The following is a 19,177-nucleotide window of genomic DNA, read 5'->3' as shown; positions in this document are numbered from 1 at the left end:
GATAATGTAGTGGTAAATATTTTATTAAAGTGAGCTCCAGTATAAATTCAGGTTTATAACTGCATCAGTTGAGGTTATTCTGCTAAAGAAACATGCTTAAAATACAAATTGAAGGTACTGTACTTACCAACAGCCATCCAAACTGCAAAGCGAATCCAGGTCTCCCCACTTAGTTGAACCATCAGGTAAACATTGACAAAGACACTCAGAACTGGTAAAAATGGCAGCATAGGAACCTACAAAACACAGACATACATAGCTCATAATAATTAGACAACACTGGATCTAAATACAACTGTCCTTTATGTGTTTCCCCACAGGACTGACTTATTAACTGACATAGTAACAATACTACATACAATAATAATATAGTGCTAACATTTTAAAATGAGGGAATTATTATTATTATTATTATTATTAGTAATACATTTATTTTGTTCATATAATTTAAATAGACCTCACAGAGGTTCCAATGAATTCAGCAGGTGCTATGGAACTTTATACAATTCTGTATGTGGAAGTAGCTTCCTTGAAAAATTTGTCTTTGATCTTGGTTTGACATACTGTAGATGAACCATGATTTTTCTCATACATTGTAAAGCACTGCGATGGGATTCTTTTTAAGTGTAATTTATATCCTATTATAGTGTATTCAAAATAAATCAGCTCCAGTGAAGCAGTAATTGATTTGCACAATTACCATGTTTCATGCACCTACCATGAAAGACACTTTTTTGCGAGTCTGAGGTTGCCTCCAGACAATGAAGAGACACACAATAAACACCACCAGGCACACAGCAAGCAGGCCGAGGATCCAAGACTCCATGGCGAGCACAGCCTCCCCCTTATACGTGGTGAGGGTGCTCACAATACACACTACCAAAGCTGGAGAAATAAAAGGTAACACCTTTGTTAAATATAACTGACATTTCTTCTCAAAATATCAACAATCTGACTGACAACATGCCTCTTCGTAGTGCCTTTGAATTTGGGATGGTGATGAATAGGTTTAAAAATCCATGTACAATTTATGGTCCCTGGCACTGGTTTTAGTCAGGGCAGGGAAGTATGAAACAAACTCCACTTTCACTTTGGCTGAATAAGCCTGGGTGACAAAATCTACGGCAGGCAACTAGAATGAAATAGGAACCTATCAAAAGTTTGAAAAAAAAAGACAACATTTGCATAGGAAACAAAAAATGTAATTTGAAGTGACTTGCTCTTTAGGCCACTGCTATTACCTTGACTGGTAACAGCTGAAAGCCTTTACATATTTTTCCTAAAGTAAGAGTAGAGACAGCACCAAAACACACTAAAATGAAATTAGTAAATTAATCTTTATTAAATGTTTTTTCGCACTGATTAAGTTTTCATCACATTTTTGCAACATGTTTCCATACTGTACACACATTGCTACATACTTATGACACAGACAGCGATGTTCACCACAGTGGAGGACTGCTCTGTCGGCAGCATGGAGGGGTTGAGCACTGTCTGCAGGGTAAATCCGCCTTCTTTAAGCATGGCCAGTTGGGATTCTGACTCGGTCAATTCCATTTCGCCGTCTTCTGAAGTGAGATTCTCTTTCTCGGGACTGCAGTTAGGCTTTTCATAAGATCCATCAGGCTGATACCTACGACATTCATAATAATAATAATAATAATAATAATAAATAATAATAATAATTGGCGTACGTTTTTCTTTCGACTGTTTTTCTGTGATCAGTAAGTCAGTACCTGACATGGTGTGGGACCATTGAAAACTCTAGATGTTGTTGTCTTTAAGGATTATTCGATAAGCTAATGATACGGTATGGTAGTCATCATGTAATATATATTATCTAATATCTTTTATAATTATATATATATCCTTATATATATATATATATATATATATATATATGATATATATATGTATAAAATACTGAATATATATATATAATGACAAATTGGTGAGGCTACTGCAATTACCAGTTTGACTCCTACTATTAGCAGCAGTACTAAAACCACTGCTAAGCCATGCTTCCTAAATTACTGCAATTGTACTATATTTGCAGAAGGTGCCATACACATTTAACTTTCAGAGCTCACTATAGAACACCACACATATTTTCCTGTATAATATCACTTCACATGTGCCGATTAAGCTACCCTAACTGAAAACTGGTATTTTATAAATTATTTTTATAAGCTTGGTTTTCATTTTTAATAGCTTTTAATCTTCCTTGCAAGTTGTGGTTTTATTCAAATGCCAAAATGGTGTGAAACCAGGAATAACATAATTGAATCAATATAAACAGCAATTGTAAAGGTTTGAAAAAGTTACGTTTCCAAAGACTATAAGGTTTAGTTAAGAGTTTATTTTGTATTTTTTTATAAAAAACATTTTACAAGCTGTAAATGAAACGTTCACATTTTTTTCTAAATGAAAATGCTTACGGATTCAATTTTGAATGATCTAAATATTGGCAAATCTAATACCTTTGTTCCAAAACTTGTAGACTAGTTATATGAAGGTGTCAATACTTAGATCTGACACTGGTATGATCATTAAAATTATATTATTGTGTTTAGTTAGCAAGTTGTTTGAGAAGCAGTTACCAGAATAGTGATTGCCAGTACAGAAACTAAAAGAGGTCAGTCGAGATTGCATGTTTCACTTAATAATCCAAGGGGTGTCACATGAGTGCTTCATTCGCATTCACTAAAGTAAAACCTGCTAATTGCTTTGCTTTATTCAAAAACACATATTATTTATAAACACATGCCTTACCTGAGGATAAGCACACAGGCTGCTACCAGGGAATAAGCCAAAAGGGTTCCAATAGACATCATGTCAACAAGGGCTTTCAGGTCAAACAGAAATGCCATCACCGCTGTCAAGTGCAAGGGAAGTAAACTTGTCAATAGATCAGCCTTTTTATGCCCCAGATTTATTAATCATGTGTCAGCATTGACATCTAAACAAACCACAAAGTACAGTCATGCCCACCCCCAAGGTGATAAAGGATAAAGGACTGCACGCACAGATTCTTCAAACCTGATTTGCAATCATGGACACAGTTATCTTGAAGGTTAATGTATACATACAGGGAACCAGGGTTATGGCAATAACCCAGATGTTCCCTTTCAATCCTTTCAAGTATGAAATGACAACCATTACTGAATGGGTCAGTATACACATGACCCAAGCTGTCGCAAGCGAAAGATTGCTGCACGACCGGAATGCTACAAGGCTGAGCCGAGGCTGCCTTGTGCACTACCATTCGGAAGCCCAGTAACAAGTAGCTAGAGCTAAAACATTTAGGGAGAAACTTAGCCCTATGTCTGTGTTGTAAAGGTCCAATGGCTGGAAGCTGCCCTTAACGCTCTAGTTCCAAAGCCAGGGTTTTGAGGATCCACGACAATAAGTCTGTGGAACCTAGTAAAGGTATTTGGAGTAGCCAACCCTGCTGCATTACACACTGATGCACTCTGGAATAAAGCTCAAGAAGTTGCCATGCTCCTAGTGGAATGGGCAGTAAGCTTCTCTTGAGGGGGCAAGTTGGCTCCCTCACAGGGAGTCCTGACTGTGTCTGCTATCTATTTGGACAGCCTCTGATTAGGGTGGGTTTGACCATGGGACTTTGCCCCATAGCAGACAAAAACTTGTTCGGACTGCCTCCAACTTTTTGTCCTGTCAACGTAGTACGCCAGGGCCCGCACTGGGCAGAGCATATGGAGCTGCACTTCTCTGTCAGACTGGAAAGGAGGTGGGTGGAAAGCCTCCAATTCCACAAACTGGTTGACAATAAATGGCGAAATTGTCTTTGGCAAAAAGGCAGGATTGGTACAGAGCGTAACCTTTGTCCTGGCTTCTGCAAAAATGAAACACGCTTTTGCAATCGAGAATGCCTATATCTCACTCACCCGCATTGCGGAGATGACTGCAACAAAGAAAGGCGTTTTGGGCAATAAAGATGTCAGCTCAGCTGAATGCATGGGCTCAGAATGGAGGCTTCATGAGTGCACCAAGCACCACGTTAAACCTCCTACGAGGAACAATATCTTTCATAGGCGGCCGAAGCCAGCGAGCTCCTTTCAAAAATTGCACAACCAAGAAGTAAGCTTCTGGGGAGACCGAGTCAATTTTGACATAGCAAGCTGAAATAGCTGCCAGATAGAGGATTGGCCTGCATACATTTTTTTCGTAGAGAAAGTTTACAAATGAGAGGAGGCCTTTTGGCCCATCTTGCTCGTTTTGTTGTTATTAGCTTATTGATCCCAGACTCTCATCAAGCAGCTTCTTGAAGGATCCCAGGATGTCAGCTTCAATAACATTACTGGGGAGTTGGTTCCAAACTCCCACCTATATATTAGATCTGGGGAGTGCGTTATATATAGTATATAGTATATATATAGATAATTATGAATATATATCTATATATATATATATATATATATATATATATATAACACACTACGTATATGTGTGGGGATCAGCCGCAGCGCGGTCTTTTTAACCGCTATAATGCATATAAAACTACTGCAGCGTCGCATGCTACGAAACGGTTCTGTGTTATTGTTTGTTTCCCTTCAAGATTATGTTTGTGACACCGTTTTTGCAGCCTGCTTGGTAAATGTGAGGGGCACCTGTTACAGCACAAGACTTGGGGGTGGTGTTGGAAGGGGTTATGATTGGTTGCATTGTTTAAAATGTTCCAAGTTTATACAAATGCTGGGCTATAATATGGGGTGGTTTTAGCAGCTCAGAAACGACTTTTGGGATGCAGCAGGAGTTTACACTGTGCAATGGGGTGAGGACGCAGCCACCTCTCTACCAGAGGGTGATGGGGGAAGAGCACTGTGCAGGAGTAAGGGACGCAGAGCGATCTGTAGAGCTGCGGGAGAGACGTTGCTCCAGTATGCGCTTGAAGAAATGTGCACAAAACTCGCAGGAACTGTGCTTCACCAGTGCCTCCTTTAAATGCTCTGGCGTTAAAAGCCCAGGCATGATGCAAGCAGCAATGCAGTGTACAGTAACAATGTACAGGCATTCAAGATAGTCTAGTAGAGATTGCAAGTAATCACAACCAAAGCAGCCCCTTGGTCCTGCGCAGCGCTGCTGAGTCCAGCAGCTGCTGTCACTACACGTGTGCCGCAGCTTAGTCTCTGTGAAAACAGAAAAACAGAATGAGAAAAGAACCAAATACAGTAATAAAAAATACTTTTAATTGTACAAACCATCTCGTAATTTTGTCCGAAGCCAAAATGAGAATAAAATAACTACAGCTGGAGCTACTCAAGACCCTGGCTTCAAGTGGGGCACAAGGCTGCAGCGGGATGTAACAAACAACAGGCTGTAGTGCACAAATATGCATAATTAGTAAAAACTAATACAGCAATTATTTTTAATATCACATATAATTTGTGTAAAAACAATAAATGCAAAAAACTATAACAGAAAAGGTAACAAGTACTTATCTGAACTAGGCTCTCCTGTCAGGTCAGTTCTTGAAAGGAAAAATGGCGCTGAGATCTGTGCACACAGTTCTTTACACCCTCGGGGGCGGGCATGACTGTGTCACAGGCTTGGATGAGCAGCTTTGTTATATCCTATTCAGGTTTTGGGTCTTTAGGAGGTAAATACCCATTTGGTAATGGTTACTTTTTGTACTTGCAAGGGAACCACGATCCACCCCACAAAAAAAAAAAAAAAGTTTTCTAAAGTCATGCATGAATGTGTTTTAAGATTCAATAATGTTTTGCATGTAACACTGGTCATTTAAAAATAAATAAATAAATAAATAAAACAAATGCTATTTATGACAATAAAAGACAATAACCCTTAAAACACAGTTCAGGAATACCATAAACTCTACGTTACACAAAAGTACGACAGTAAATCAAATTAAGGGTGCAAATTAAATCTTGTCAATCATACTAATGTACATGTACTGTAAGTGAAATGTATGGTGACAACCAAGGCTCAGCTTTGAAGATCTACAACGCGATGTGTCACAGAATTAAAAAAAAAAAAAAAAAAAAATCAGAATCAAGCACCTCAGTAACTAGGTATGCTTGGTTTTACAAATTAAATAAATCTCAAGAACCAATTAATTTTACACTCAGTTAATTTAAGGCTACTAAACTCAGCAATTTCACATATTATTTTTGTGTGTATTCTGGTACATTTTCACCAATATCATGCTACAGTACTTCTTTTTAAGCAGAGCAAAGTTCTAGCTTTAATGCTGCTTTAATGTTAAAATCAATTCATGAGTTTGCAAGCCTTTGTATTGAAACCAAGCATACATACTCATTGTCATAAAATTAGTCTTACCGCCTTACGGGGAAAAAGCATTTCACAGCTGCATGCACACTGCAAAAAAGCTGACTTTCCCTGCATGCAAACAGTCTTGTTGCAGATGCAACCTGTATATCCTCAGGGGCTTACCAGCAGTGGAACCTGCTGCCAGTGTGGCAGCAACTGGCGTCTGACGTTTACTCACTTTGGAAAGAAATCGGAATAGTAAGCCATCTCGTGCCATGGCAAAGAGAATGCGGGGCAAGGGGAACATGGAACCCAACAGGCTAGAACAGAAAATTCACAGTTCAAATGCGTACAACTACAACATATCATTCTCAGCAAATGTGAAACTGAAGTAAGCTGTCTAGAAAACCGATTTTTAACCAATTTAAACTAGGCGCCAAGCAGTTCAGGCATATTTAAAAAATAAAGGTTTCTCAGTTTTCCTTTTTTCAATTTCACATTTACTCCCATTGAACAGAAGCTAAACCACATTATTCTTCATTGCAACATTCCCTCAGAAATCTCACCTGCAACGACACCGGAGGCCATTGTTGCGATTACTGGGGTCTTCGTCTTAGGATTGATTCGGGCTAACACTTTGAAAAGCACCCCATCCTCAGCCATAGCATAGATAACACGAGGCATTGGGAAAATGGAACCGAGCAGACTGGGTGAAGAGCAGAGACATGCAAATGTGGCAAAAGTTAGAGGCAAACTTACAGTACTCGCAAGAGGGTAGTATAGAGAATGGAAAGCAAGAAACATCAGTGCTTTTTTGTTTGGCTACATTGTTTGGTACAAAAGTGTCAATTTAAATGGTCACATGATTAATTAAATGTTGATGAGGAGTTAAATAAACAAGTACAGATGCTTATTCATGGGAACAGCTAACGGTAGCTTATTATCATAACCCTGGTTCCCTGAAATATAAATGTAACCCTTACCGTATGGGTATTTGCTTCTTAAAGACTCGAAATCTGAATACCATATACCAAAGCTGCTCAACTAGCTTGTGATGCAGTCATGGCCTGCTCCCGAGGGCACAAAAGGACTGCGCTCACAGATCTCAGTGCACCACAGCCGTCATAAGAGCATGATTACAGAACGACTGGAATGCTTCAAGGATGCCAAGTTGCTGCCCTGTGCTTTTTTCATATGGAACCCCAGCCTCTATGCCTATGTTGTAAGGGTCGACTAAGAAGCTGCCCTTAACACTCTAGTTCCAAAACAAGGGTTTTGAGGATCCACGACATTCATTCTCTGGATCAGAACCTAGTGAAGGTATGGGGAGTAGCCCACACAGCTGCATTGCAAATGTCTCCATCAGGTGCACCCTGGAAAAAAGCCCACAAAGTTGCAAGGCCCCTGGTTGAAAGGGTCACTGCCGAAAAAGAGCAACTTACCTTCGTTCAAACGAGCGAGGTCCGATGCCGGATGACACAGGGAAGATAGGGTAAACCTATCGTCGACGAATCTGTCCCTAGAACTAATGACCTGCACGCGAGGTATGTCTGTTCGCTGTAACAAGCCGTTGAGACGGTAGGTTTAACAAAGCAAAGACAGTGCATCAAAGTTCTTGGTCCCGGTGTTAGGGCAGAGCGTATGGAGCCGTCGTTCTCTGTCAGACTGGAAAGCAAAGCCTTCAATTCCACAGTCTGGTTGACATGCAATGCCAAGATAGTCTTCCGCTAAAAGGCCTCCTTATGATTGTTACGGAGCCCAACCTTTGTCCTGGCCTCTGTAAACATTAAGCAGGCTTTCGATTATTGAGCATGCCTCATCCAATCACTCCGCTTTGCAGATTCAGGTGACAAGTAGCAAGGGAAAGCGCTTGAGCGATACAAATTTCAAGCCAGCTGAATGCAAGGGTCAAAAGGACGCCGCTTATAAGTGCACAAAGCACCATGTTAAGCCACGTTAATTTTGACATGGCAAGCCAAAATAGCTACCAGACAGAACTTTCACGTAGAGGGAGATTTCCCCTCGTCAAAAGATCCTGCAAAAATTGCAATATAACTGCCATGGCACAGGTCGTGGGGTCGAAGGTTTATTGCGTTAACATAAACCATAGAAGGGTAGGAGTTAAGTTTTATAATCTTCACAAATGTCTTCATCAGAAAGAGACCAGGTTTTTGTCTATAGTACCGGTATAACAAGGACTAGTTTTGAAAAGCGGGCGGTACTGGTGTTAATGGGGAATAAACAACACATCTGACGCCCTACAATAGAAAACAATGAGGTCGAGTGTTGTGTCTGTTGTAGTTGTCTTAATGGTAAGTTTGCTAATCTTGAGTAACAAAACAACCCAAGAGGCAACGCCATCCCAAAGTGTATGAAAACCGAATTTGATTCAATAGGTCATGTTGGTATGTTAGACCAGTGGTGTTTTTTTTTTTTTTTTAAGGATAGAACATTTTAAATAAATACAAACTTGACAGCTGATTAGTCCAAGTTTGTTAAACATATAAAGGTAACATATTCAAGTGGGACGCACGTGAGCGGCGGGTTTGCGCTAAAAAAAGGGGGGGGCCGCAGCGGATTCTATAAAAATGTTTGCGCCCACACCCAAGAGAGTGGTAAAATATCATGCACTGCTGTAACATGGCAACAGTGCCATATTTGGCATGTCTGGATGAGATGTCCAAGAGTGGGTTATGGATCAGACAGTCCTACTTTCAATTACACTGCAGTGGATACCCCACATCCATGTGATTCGTTTTTTTTTCTTTTTTTGTCGCCACTTTCTCTTCAGCCACACAAGCATGGCTCAAGTGTGTCTGTGCCGAAACAGAGATGGATGAAAGAAGGTTGGTCAAAAGACAATAATAAATTTCTTAAAAAGCATCAGTTGCAAAGAGACAGCCATCAAACCACGCGGTTGCGAAAAGCTTAATCTGCTCCTCTGGAACAGAGTTGTCACAGTAGGACCCTGCTTCCTGTACATCTATAAAACAATGCCCATGGTTACTACGCATTAGATGCCTCTGGGATTCATGTTTAATGGTTAGTCTTCTTGGAAACTGTTCAGGGGACTACTTCTTCTGGAAAAGCAAGATTGGACAAAAGTATGTTCGGTCCCGTCCATTGACAGTTGTTCTTGGCCCGTGCAAGCTTTACACAATTGTTTCTATTTCTCGTCTCGAAGCGTACTAGTCAGCGTCGTATACCAAGTGGTGTGTGTATTTCTGTTTAGAAAATGCATTATTATGTTTGGTGTTGTGTGAGTGACTGCCAAGGCTGTGAGTTGGATTCATATATTCTTTGCAGGGCTCACACCTGAACAATTCACAATACATGATTTCTTCTGCGATTGTTATACTGACATCCCAGGGGTTCGCCCCCACATGCATCGGCCCACGATAGTCACCCTAATATTTTGTAAGCACTACTCTGGTAGCACCTAAAAATGTAGTTTAAACGTGTGGAAATCTAAGATTGACAACCTGCATATTCAAGAATTTTAGAAGAGTGATTAAAATGCCACAGATATTGAAGCAAGCTAGTAGGGCACATCAGAAAGGATGGATGCTTTATTGAAACAGGAAACATCGTTTTTGAGTTGATGTTTTTGTATTATAAAAACAAAGTAAGTCGCTGGTGAACGTCTGAACTGTTATGAACAATATATTACCATTTATGATTAATACTTCCAATATTTCAATGTCGAACTGCTGTTATACACCCATTTAGATCATTATTTGTCATACTGCAATTGAAAAAAGAAAAAGAGATGACTACTATAAATCAAATTATTATGAAAGAATTCCTACAATATAAAACAAACTGAAAAAAAGTTTAACAGAATACCAGTTTGTGTTATATACGTATTGCATTGATATGGTTTTTACTTAAATTTAGATAATATTTCAAATCCGCTTTTGATTACTGTATTGTAGAAGTTGATAAATGTCACCTTTATTCAGCTCCTGCAGGAGCTTCCATTAATTCACAAGTTTAGGTCTAAATTGTTCTTGTGAGGGAGTCTGGTTCCTTGCTACGGTTTACAAAGAAGTAAATACCAGGTGAATGGTACTGATTAAAAGAGAGCACCTATGACACATCACACTTAAGAACTCTGGCAGGCTGTCTTCTGTTTAGAACTTCATTTGCTTTCATTTAAAATGCCCTCGGGTTCTCATGATATGAGCACAACAAAGACTTTCTTTTTACATCAAATTATTATCTCTCCATTAACCTATCTCTCCATTCATTTACTTTTTTTACTTTTAATTTTACTGCAAGAGCAGATGGATGATGGCCTAGACCCCTGATGGTCATTACTCGTAATTGCATATCATTATTGCTGTATTGTCCTCCACCATGTGCTGTTTTTCCACATGATTAGCAATGATATGTGGGTAGTTTCTCAGTGATGGCCTAGACCCCTGATGGTCATTACTCGTAATTGCATATCATTATTGCTGTATTCTCCTCCACCATGTGCTGTTTTTCCACATGATTAGCAATGATACGTGGGTAGTTTCTCAGTTTCCATTGAAGTTTTGTTAAAGAGAATAGTTGACCTCTTATTTTCACCGCAATTGTGAATGTCCAATTACATTCCCTCACTGCACCAATATCCACACAGCTCAAATGTGACAGATAAATGGTGTTCAAGCGCGCTGCTTTGGTTGTATCCTTCATAGAACTCCCAAGTGCACTGAGCAAGTTTGCCTGTCTTTGTCAACCAAGAACACGCCGAGAGCGGAGAGCCAGAGATGGAAGCCACTGGCCTCTGGTAGGACACAGTTCCAGGCGCCCGGCCCGATTGTAGGCTGGTGCAGTCAGGCACTATGGGGCCAGAAGGTGTTTCTGCTGTTGTCACGCGCACATACGGTCGCGCACAACTTGGGGACGCTAGCGGCTGCATTTTATATATTAAGTATATATATTACTGTATATATATTTTATATATACAGACTTTCGAGAAGGTTTCTTACAATTACGGCTATCAGTGCCAATATATTACAAAAAGTTAAATAAATAAGGCTTATGATTTCGAAATAAAATCGTTTTGAGCGCTAGTTAAACTATTAAGATGCCACTTTTGTATGAGCAAGAGGAAAAACATACTTATGCAGACAGTCTTATTAACATGATCAAAAGGTTATTGGCGATGACATATTTCTTTTTACCCATTCCAAATTGAATGCATTTATCAACTGTGGCCCAGCTGGGGAAGACAGTTCTTCCAATTTAATTTTGACAACAGACTTATTAATAATAATAGATTGTATGGAAATTGTTGAGTTAACTAAAATATTGAATGCATTTGCTGGTAGAATGAATAGTGGAGACGCTATACGGATCCGTACGACAAAATACCTCAAGCCCACACGAAAAGCGCCAGGACAGAATATATGCTCCATTCTCAGTTGAAGCACCTGGTTGACCCCGACCGAGTGTCTATTCTTTTTCTAAATTGCCTGCCCTCGTTGAGAGCCGTTGACACGTGTAAATCCAATGTTCAATGAACCCTATTGGATATATGTTTTTTAAATTACCAATTCCTAGCTTAATTAGTTCAGGGTGGATTCATGGAGGCGAATTTGACTGCACAGTGGGCCTTGTGTCGTACACTTTTTGCTTACAATACGAAACAGGGCCATGTGGCTACCCGAGGAACTAAGCAAGACAGGTTATTGACAGATAGGAATTATGTGCTTGTGACTTTGGAAAAAGGACAAGATTTCGTCCCAGCCTCATTGCCGATGCCAGACCCACCCCTTTGGATGATCAGGGGTCGAGCTCGAACTCGTGGGCACCTTTCTCACAGGCTGAGAAGCAAGTGTCCCATCCCCTCAATGGGAGGAAGAAGAGGATAGGATAGTGCACATAGATCACCAAGAAGAGAGACGTTCCCCAGCTTCCAAGGCGTTGGTCGACCACTGATACGGTGAGGGTTCAGGAGGACACCAGACCTAACTTCGAAGACTGCGCCGAGACTTGAGAGACTGCAGTCACGCAGCGACTCGACCAAGGAATGCTAAAACAGAGAAAGAAATAACATGCAAAGAAGGTGGTCCTCCAAAGAGGGAGACTGGTCGTACCGATGGAACGCAGCGGTAGCTTAGTAAAGGGACCAACCTGCAATTCCTTATGCAGACACAACAACAGCAGGGGGCGCAGGGGGACTGGGGTGGATTTCTATTTCATTTTAGTCTTTTTGTGGGACTAATATAAGGTCTGTGTTTCATTTCTCACTGATATATAACATGTAAAATATTGGTTTTTTTGGTAAATAAAACCGCTCGTTGTTCCGCTGCACAAGAAGATGACAAACTTTGATTGTCTATTATTCTCAGAAGGAGTGAGTCGCATTACAGTTTGGAAAAAGTTTTCATAAAAATACAATTTGCACCCTTGAAATTTCCCAAAGGAGGTATATGAAAAGGGCATAACGTTTTACGCAGTCAAAAGTCTCCGTAGTGGCGTAGCACGGAGATGAACAGGGCCAACTTTATTTTGAAAGACCGTAGGGAAAAAAAGCTGTTAGAATACAGGCCATACTAGGCACTGCGATTGCATTTATTCTGTCTTTATCGTCCACGTAAAATTCTGTCGATGTACGGAGCCAGGTGTCTCAAGAAAGGTTAGTGCCTACTTTTTCTGCTCGTGGTACATAAAAAAACAATCTGGAGATTTTGTTGGGAATACTACGTATACTTGGGGCCCTTTGTGTTCAAAACCTAGTGTGAAACCTAGTAAGTGGATTTTGAGCAATAGCCCTCAATAATCTTAGAAACCTAATATGAGAGATGCAATTTGAAGGGAATTGTGTGTCGTACATTTATTAAAGCTGTAACACATTAGTTATGGGATAACAAAAATGCAGAATGCTTTATTAATAACCTCACTATCTTCAATGGCCATTTATGGGTTAGTCATTTTCCAAAAAAACTAGAAACACTTCACAGCACACAGACTTACTGCTTTGCAAATTAATTTTCTGACACTTATTTTGTAATTTATAACAGTTGTAGCTCATTGTTGCAAGTCATTTGCAGCTAAATAAGGACGTCAACAGATTTCATGGAGGGCTGATAGCTGACGTTCATGTGGACAGCCTCTTCTATGTCCATGAAGAGGTTACTAAGGACCAGTCCAAAAAGAGAGGACTCTAAGGGCAACTCTGGGAAGCAGGCTTCACTGCAAATGTCCAATGTGACAATTTGAAGGGATTAGAGTTGGCAATCACTGAGGAATGATCATGTATCCCTCCAGAACAATTTAAACACATCTGAGACTGGTCCCATTGGCTCAGTGCCATTTGGCTGACATGGTGGTTCCAACCTATTGCCAGTCAAACGGAAGGATTCGTTCGATTCCATAGACCCTGCGTCGTTAGAATAATCAGGCACCAGAGGTGTTAGTGGTTGATTTTCCAATTGGTGCATATGAACTCCTCATTTTTATTTTTGCAGGACAATTCATGTTTGCACACCTTAATACACACACATGAGATGCACGCATTTTCCCATGACATTCTTGTAAAGGCAGCTTCATTGGCATTTACAGTGTTCTCTTGCTGGGAAAAAAAAAAGCATTGCCCGTGGAGTTTCTGTGCCTGTTGTTAAATGTGCCTTCCGTCTCCTGTGGTTTACGCGGTATTGGATGCCAATAAGTTATAGTGAGCATAGGGAGAGATGTTGCCAAGCCAGAGAGGTATGGTTGATTGCAACGTAATAACCATGGGGAAAAACTGCACAATGCCATGCAAATTTGCAGGTAAATTTGTATATATAAAGGTTATTAATTCCAGACCGCTCGTTTAACAAATTCACATTCATCTGTACGAGTTTTCTCAGTTTCGTGGTTCCATTAAAGCTAGACTCCGGCTTATTGGGATAATTACATCTCATTTTTGGATTAATTGAATGTTTTCTCTTTAGCAGTACTATGTGATAGCATATGAATGATTTATGTATGGAGTTAATACTATTTTAAGTACTGTTGATGTCACATTCACCCGTACAAGCCGGAGGAATTAATATACACACAATACACATCACCACACAAACTCGATATATATATATCTGTCTTCTAGCTTCATTAAACATCTATGCGGTTGGTAAGACAATGGGCAAGTGAGATTTATGTTTGCAAGATGTGCCTTTAATGGTTTATTCTGTGCAACGTCTGAGTGGTTTGTCAAAACATGGGACTTAATTGATAGTACGTCATGTGTGTTTAATCGAGGCATTTTATGACTAATATTTAACAAGTGTGGCTTCATTTTTGGGTGTATGTAGCACCATTGTCACTGACGAATGATGATATTACCACAACACGGCACTACACCTAGTGTAGTGAAACACAAAGAAGCTGCCACTGGTGGTTTTAGAAGTTTAGTGCCTAAAAACTAAATATTGTCTAGCCAGTTTCGATCGTCCAACGAAAAAAAATTTTCTACAGATGATTGGTCCCGAGTTAGGCGAATGGCATTTATGTACAGTAGGAAAACTATAACGCCAGTTGACATGTTGAAGGTGTATGGATTTGGCCTTCTATAAGAAAATGTTTCAGTGAATGGGTTACCTTGTAAGTGCTGGATTCTGAACCACTGGGATCTTTACACCTAAAAAGCTTTGAGGATCAATCAGCCTCGAAGAAGAAGGGGCAAGCCTAGACGGCCGAATGACCTCCTTTTGTTTGTAAATGTTCTTATGTTTCTTAAAGTATGTCTGCAGTCCCAATCCATCAAGACCTACTTGTGACTGGAGCTGTTCTTTCCGATGGTGGTTGTCTGCAAATGATGCTATTCCAATAACTTCTGGGAGACAGCCAAGTTACACAGGCACCCACTAGCATGCCCATTGTGACATAGATTTTTCTGCTTTTCTATTATTGCTGAATAGTTGCATTTAGGTTGACCCAACATTATACAGTAGGTCTAGTGCTCTCCTGAAATGTTACAAGACCACATTTTCAGATCTTAATTTCATGTTGGTGATATATTCTTCACTTATTTGTATTGAACACTGACTTAATAATGAATAACATAACATAACTTATGTTAAAGTGCTTCTGAAGTACTTCAGTCTCATTACTTTTTAAAAACCTCATACCTGAGGAACTATAACAAAATATAAAGACCTTATTTCCAAAAAAATTCAGAAAATTTAGAAATCACTTACATTAGGCCATTAAGGTTGAGATAAGCTTGTAGGTTTATCATGAATTATTGTGCAAAGGTTAAAACGTTATGTGAAAGACATCCATAGGCAGCCAGGACAGTAATGGTTTAATGTAAGTTGACAAGGTGTTATAATCACATCAGCTTTTTTTGTGAAAAGCACAATGAGGTGACTTAGTGCCTGTCGATTGTGCCTCTATTCTCTCCCAATGGCCTGGCCTTGTATGTGCTGACTATGTCCACACGCTTTATGTACCAGACTTTTTGTTTCAACAAACCGATTTAGACTAACTACGTTGTTTCTTTTGTAATGCATCAATGAAAATAATATTACATACCTGATATACCCTTCCTCTCAATGGATGACACGATATCAGAAGAGCAAGTTAGCTAGGAGGGTCCTACTTAAATCATGAGAGACTTTCCCTCTTTGTCCGTTGGCTATTTCAGGATAGACACTGTGTCACAGCCAAAAGGGACTTCTCTGCCTTCCGTTAACTTAAAGTGGGGCCTGCTGCCAATTGTGCTCAAGCGGCATATTCCATGCAAACATGCCTAGCAGGTGTTCTGCGACATTCTGAGTCCAAGTGTGAGATCACGTTCTGCATACACTCAACTCAGTGGAACTGTGTCAGAGGCAAGTAGCTTTGCCCAATGGTATACAGATGAGGAAATTGATAGAAGACGTCCCAAAACTTGTTTCCCCTCCAGGCACCTGGGCAACATTCTTAATATATACTATGTAGCCTGTAGTAACTGATTTAGACTTGTGGGATACAACGACAAGTAAATTATGCGTATATCGTCTAGCGACTTCTCCACAGTCTGTGTTTTCTGTACATGCTGTAATGTTTTACATTCTGTTTAACAGCCTCCTGAAGTAGCTTTTGTATAAATGTGGTGATTCTGAGAGCATCAACACCAAATAGGCTAGCTTGATCCATTCATCCAAAAAAAAAAAAAAAGTGCAGCATTACCAGAAGAGGTGCAGCTAATGAGCAACGGACTAGCACACTCAATCTGCCTGTTTTAGTTGATTTGGGAACAAGTTTTTTGACGCCACGATCCTTTCAGCGCGGTGACAATATACTTGTCTTTTTTTTGCTTTGGTTCAGGCACCACTGTTCTGGTCATTTTACCACCAATGGCGAACGGACTAGATTTGTGCAACCTAAATCAAAAATACAATGTAACATGACTTTTTCCCCCCTCCTACTGCACATTAGATGTCACAGAAAAGCCCGTACAGACGCCTCTGATAGGCTGATTAAAACGACTCCATAGTTCATGTTACCACTAAATAAACTGGTTTTCAGGCAAGTTTGAATGAAATGCTCAATTGTCTATTTGCGGACCCCCCATTGCACGGTCATCGAATTTTTCTACCGGTGAGCTAAGTGCTACTTGAGCCACATGCTACGGACTATGTATGCTGAACTCCATGGCGACATGGAGGGACAGGCACTAGAGAGACAGCGCGGTAATGTCTTCCGAAATCACCATTTCGCTTGAGCAGTGGGGTTTTGTTAGCTCGTGCTTCGCGATTTTTGCCTCCACAGAATGTTAAGGTTGTGCTGTGGAGGAAGTCGGCTGTCACGGAAGGGGAAGTCTAAGTCTAGTTTATGCCACTGAAAGGAAAGGTGTTCCTTGTTTTTAAAGGGCATTCAACCATTTTTTCAATAAAAGTGTTCAACAGCACTTAAAAAAAATACTTATGTGTAGCTTGATTTATTCTGTCAATACAGCACCAATATAACACATTCAGGAGATCTTTAAAGTGTTGGACTCTTACTCCGTTCTTAAGTTAATAGATTGTGTGAAGGTTGTCTTTTAATATAGATATATATTTTTTTCTGAAATAAGTCTTCCCACACAAAACCTATTACCTTTTAATGAATCACAGGAACAAATATTTTACTCAGTAACTACTATTAAACATTTATATAGAATGCAGGCATCACTCAGAGCGTACGTTTCACCTGCTGTATTCCTCGACACACAGAATGGAGAAATCCAATTCATGACATCAGCTGTGCCATTTTTAGTTTTTAGCGTGCTGTATTCACCGTATTGGCACGATTGACATCACCTGCTTTAAGAAAATCCTATCTTTCACACCTCTTGGAATTCAATTCAACTGCAAAGTCAGTTAAAAGTGGTGACATCACAATCGACCACCTACCTCAGCCATTTAACAACAGCATTCTCTTACTCAACCTTTTGTCCCTTTTTAATTAAAATGACAATGGTCTAAATAAAGGTTGGAAAACAAATATAGCTTTATTTTTTAAACGTATATATTTTGGGTTATAAAATAAATATATATTCAATTTTGTTTGTGTAGTGCAGTTTACGTAATATAAAAATCTTTAGCTTTTGTGTCTAGTAAATGTTTTCTTTCTGTAGGTGCAGCCAGTATTCATAGAGGGCTTTGTCAAATGCTCGCCTTGATTTATTTGTTGGGAATAACACATATGGCTGAGGACTGTTAGCACACGATTATTCCTGCTAGATACTGTCTGGTTCCGCTTGCTTTTCTATGTTTTGAATTGTTTGTTTTCTCTCTCCTATTTATAGGTTCATCCAGCCCGAGCCTTTGCACGCCCCGATAAATTGGAATCTAGAACATTCTGACCTATTTCTTTGAGGCAAGCTAGGTGCGATTAAGCACTTACAGATTAAATCAGTCATGACACATTTCTGATTCATTCCATATACAACATTCACAAATAATTTTTTAACAAATAATAGTTTGGATACAGAAAAAATTGTGATAATTTTAGTTGTACTTTCAGTGTATAACAAAGTGCACAAAGAAAAAAGGAAATATGCCAAGTTTAAGGCCATAGTGTGGATTTCAAATATATAACGAGTGGAGTTGTGGGTTTGTGGTATGAAAATGTATAATGTCTTGAGATCCCATAGCTTAGATATTATGGTAGACAATAATTTGTTGTTCCAGATATCCTAGAACATGCCACTCTACAAATCTTCTCCACTATACTGTTACACTAATGCACTGGCTCACTCACAGAGAGATTGACTGCTACATGTAAAATAATTTGATGGACATTGATATTGTTTTGTATATTAATTAAGAGGATTCATTAACATGCCACCTTGTCAGTATTGTACTAGACGGTTAGAGTGAGGTGATCTTTTGCCAATATAAGCTGTGATAAATTAATTAACTGAGACGAAGGCATGTTTAAGCTTTGGAATAAATATTAGACAGCTGTCAGTGGTCAACCGAAGCTGGAAGATGGACCCCAGAAAAGGGAGATGTTACTGCAAAAGGGAGTAGATAAGAAACTGTCACGACTCCGAAGGAGAAGGGTCAGTTTTTGAAGCCTGTTTTGAAGGACTGTCATTGGACTAGAATAACAGCAGGATTTAATTAAAAATACGTCAAGTAACATTTGGTACAATAACCGTTGTAAAAAATGTCAATTGGTGGGGGGGGGGGGGGGGCGGACGGGAGCAGACTGGAACTTTAACGCTCGGAACGGAGCTTTGGTACGAGTGGTTTGACGAGACGGCTGTACCTGACAACCGACGGGACGGGGTCAAGGACTATTTCTGTAACAAAGGATAGACACTGCTGATAAAGAACTATTCAGCAGGTCATCATAACCAGGGTAATTCATTTTAAATAGCTTGTATCATCTTAACAGAAATTTACCTGTAGATAAACATTTGTTATAAGTAAACCTGAATGTGCAGAACAGAAAGTTGGTATACTATATATAA

General features: G+C 39.6%; 1 protein-coding gene across 1 annotated transcript in view; it reads right to left on the bottom strand.

The window, feature by feature from the left end:
• The window catches only part of LOC121320280 (cationic amino acid transporter 2-like), a 44,779-nt gene that overhangs the window by 3,456 nt on the left and 22,146 nt on the right, over nt 1-19,177 (bottom strand). The window contains exons 9-11 of the mRNA XM_041258536.1: nt 1,422-1,633; nt 719-885; nt 128-236 (exon numbers count right to left, since the gene is read on the bottom strand). Coding sequence (XP_041114470.1) covers nt 128-236; nt 719-885; nt 1,422-1,633 — 488 coding nt within the window. The remainder of the gene's footprint in view (nt 1-127; nt 237-718; nt 886-1,421; nt 1,634-19,177) is intronic.

This window comes from Polyodon spathula, chromosome 1 (genome assembly GCF_017654505.1).
Source record: "Polyodon spathula isolate WHYD16114869_AA chromosome 1, ASM1765450v1, whole genome shotgun sequence".
In the NCBI taxonomy this organism is placed as follows: domain Eukaryota; kingdom Metazoa; phylum Chordata; class Actinopteri; order Acipenseriformes; family Polyodontidae; genus Polyodon; species Polyodon spathula.
This window is presented reverse-complemented; position numbering and strand designations above follow the sequence as displayed.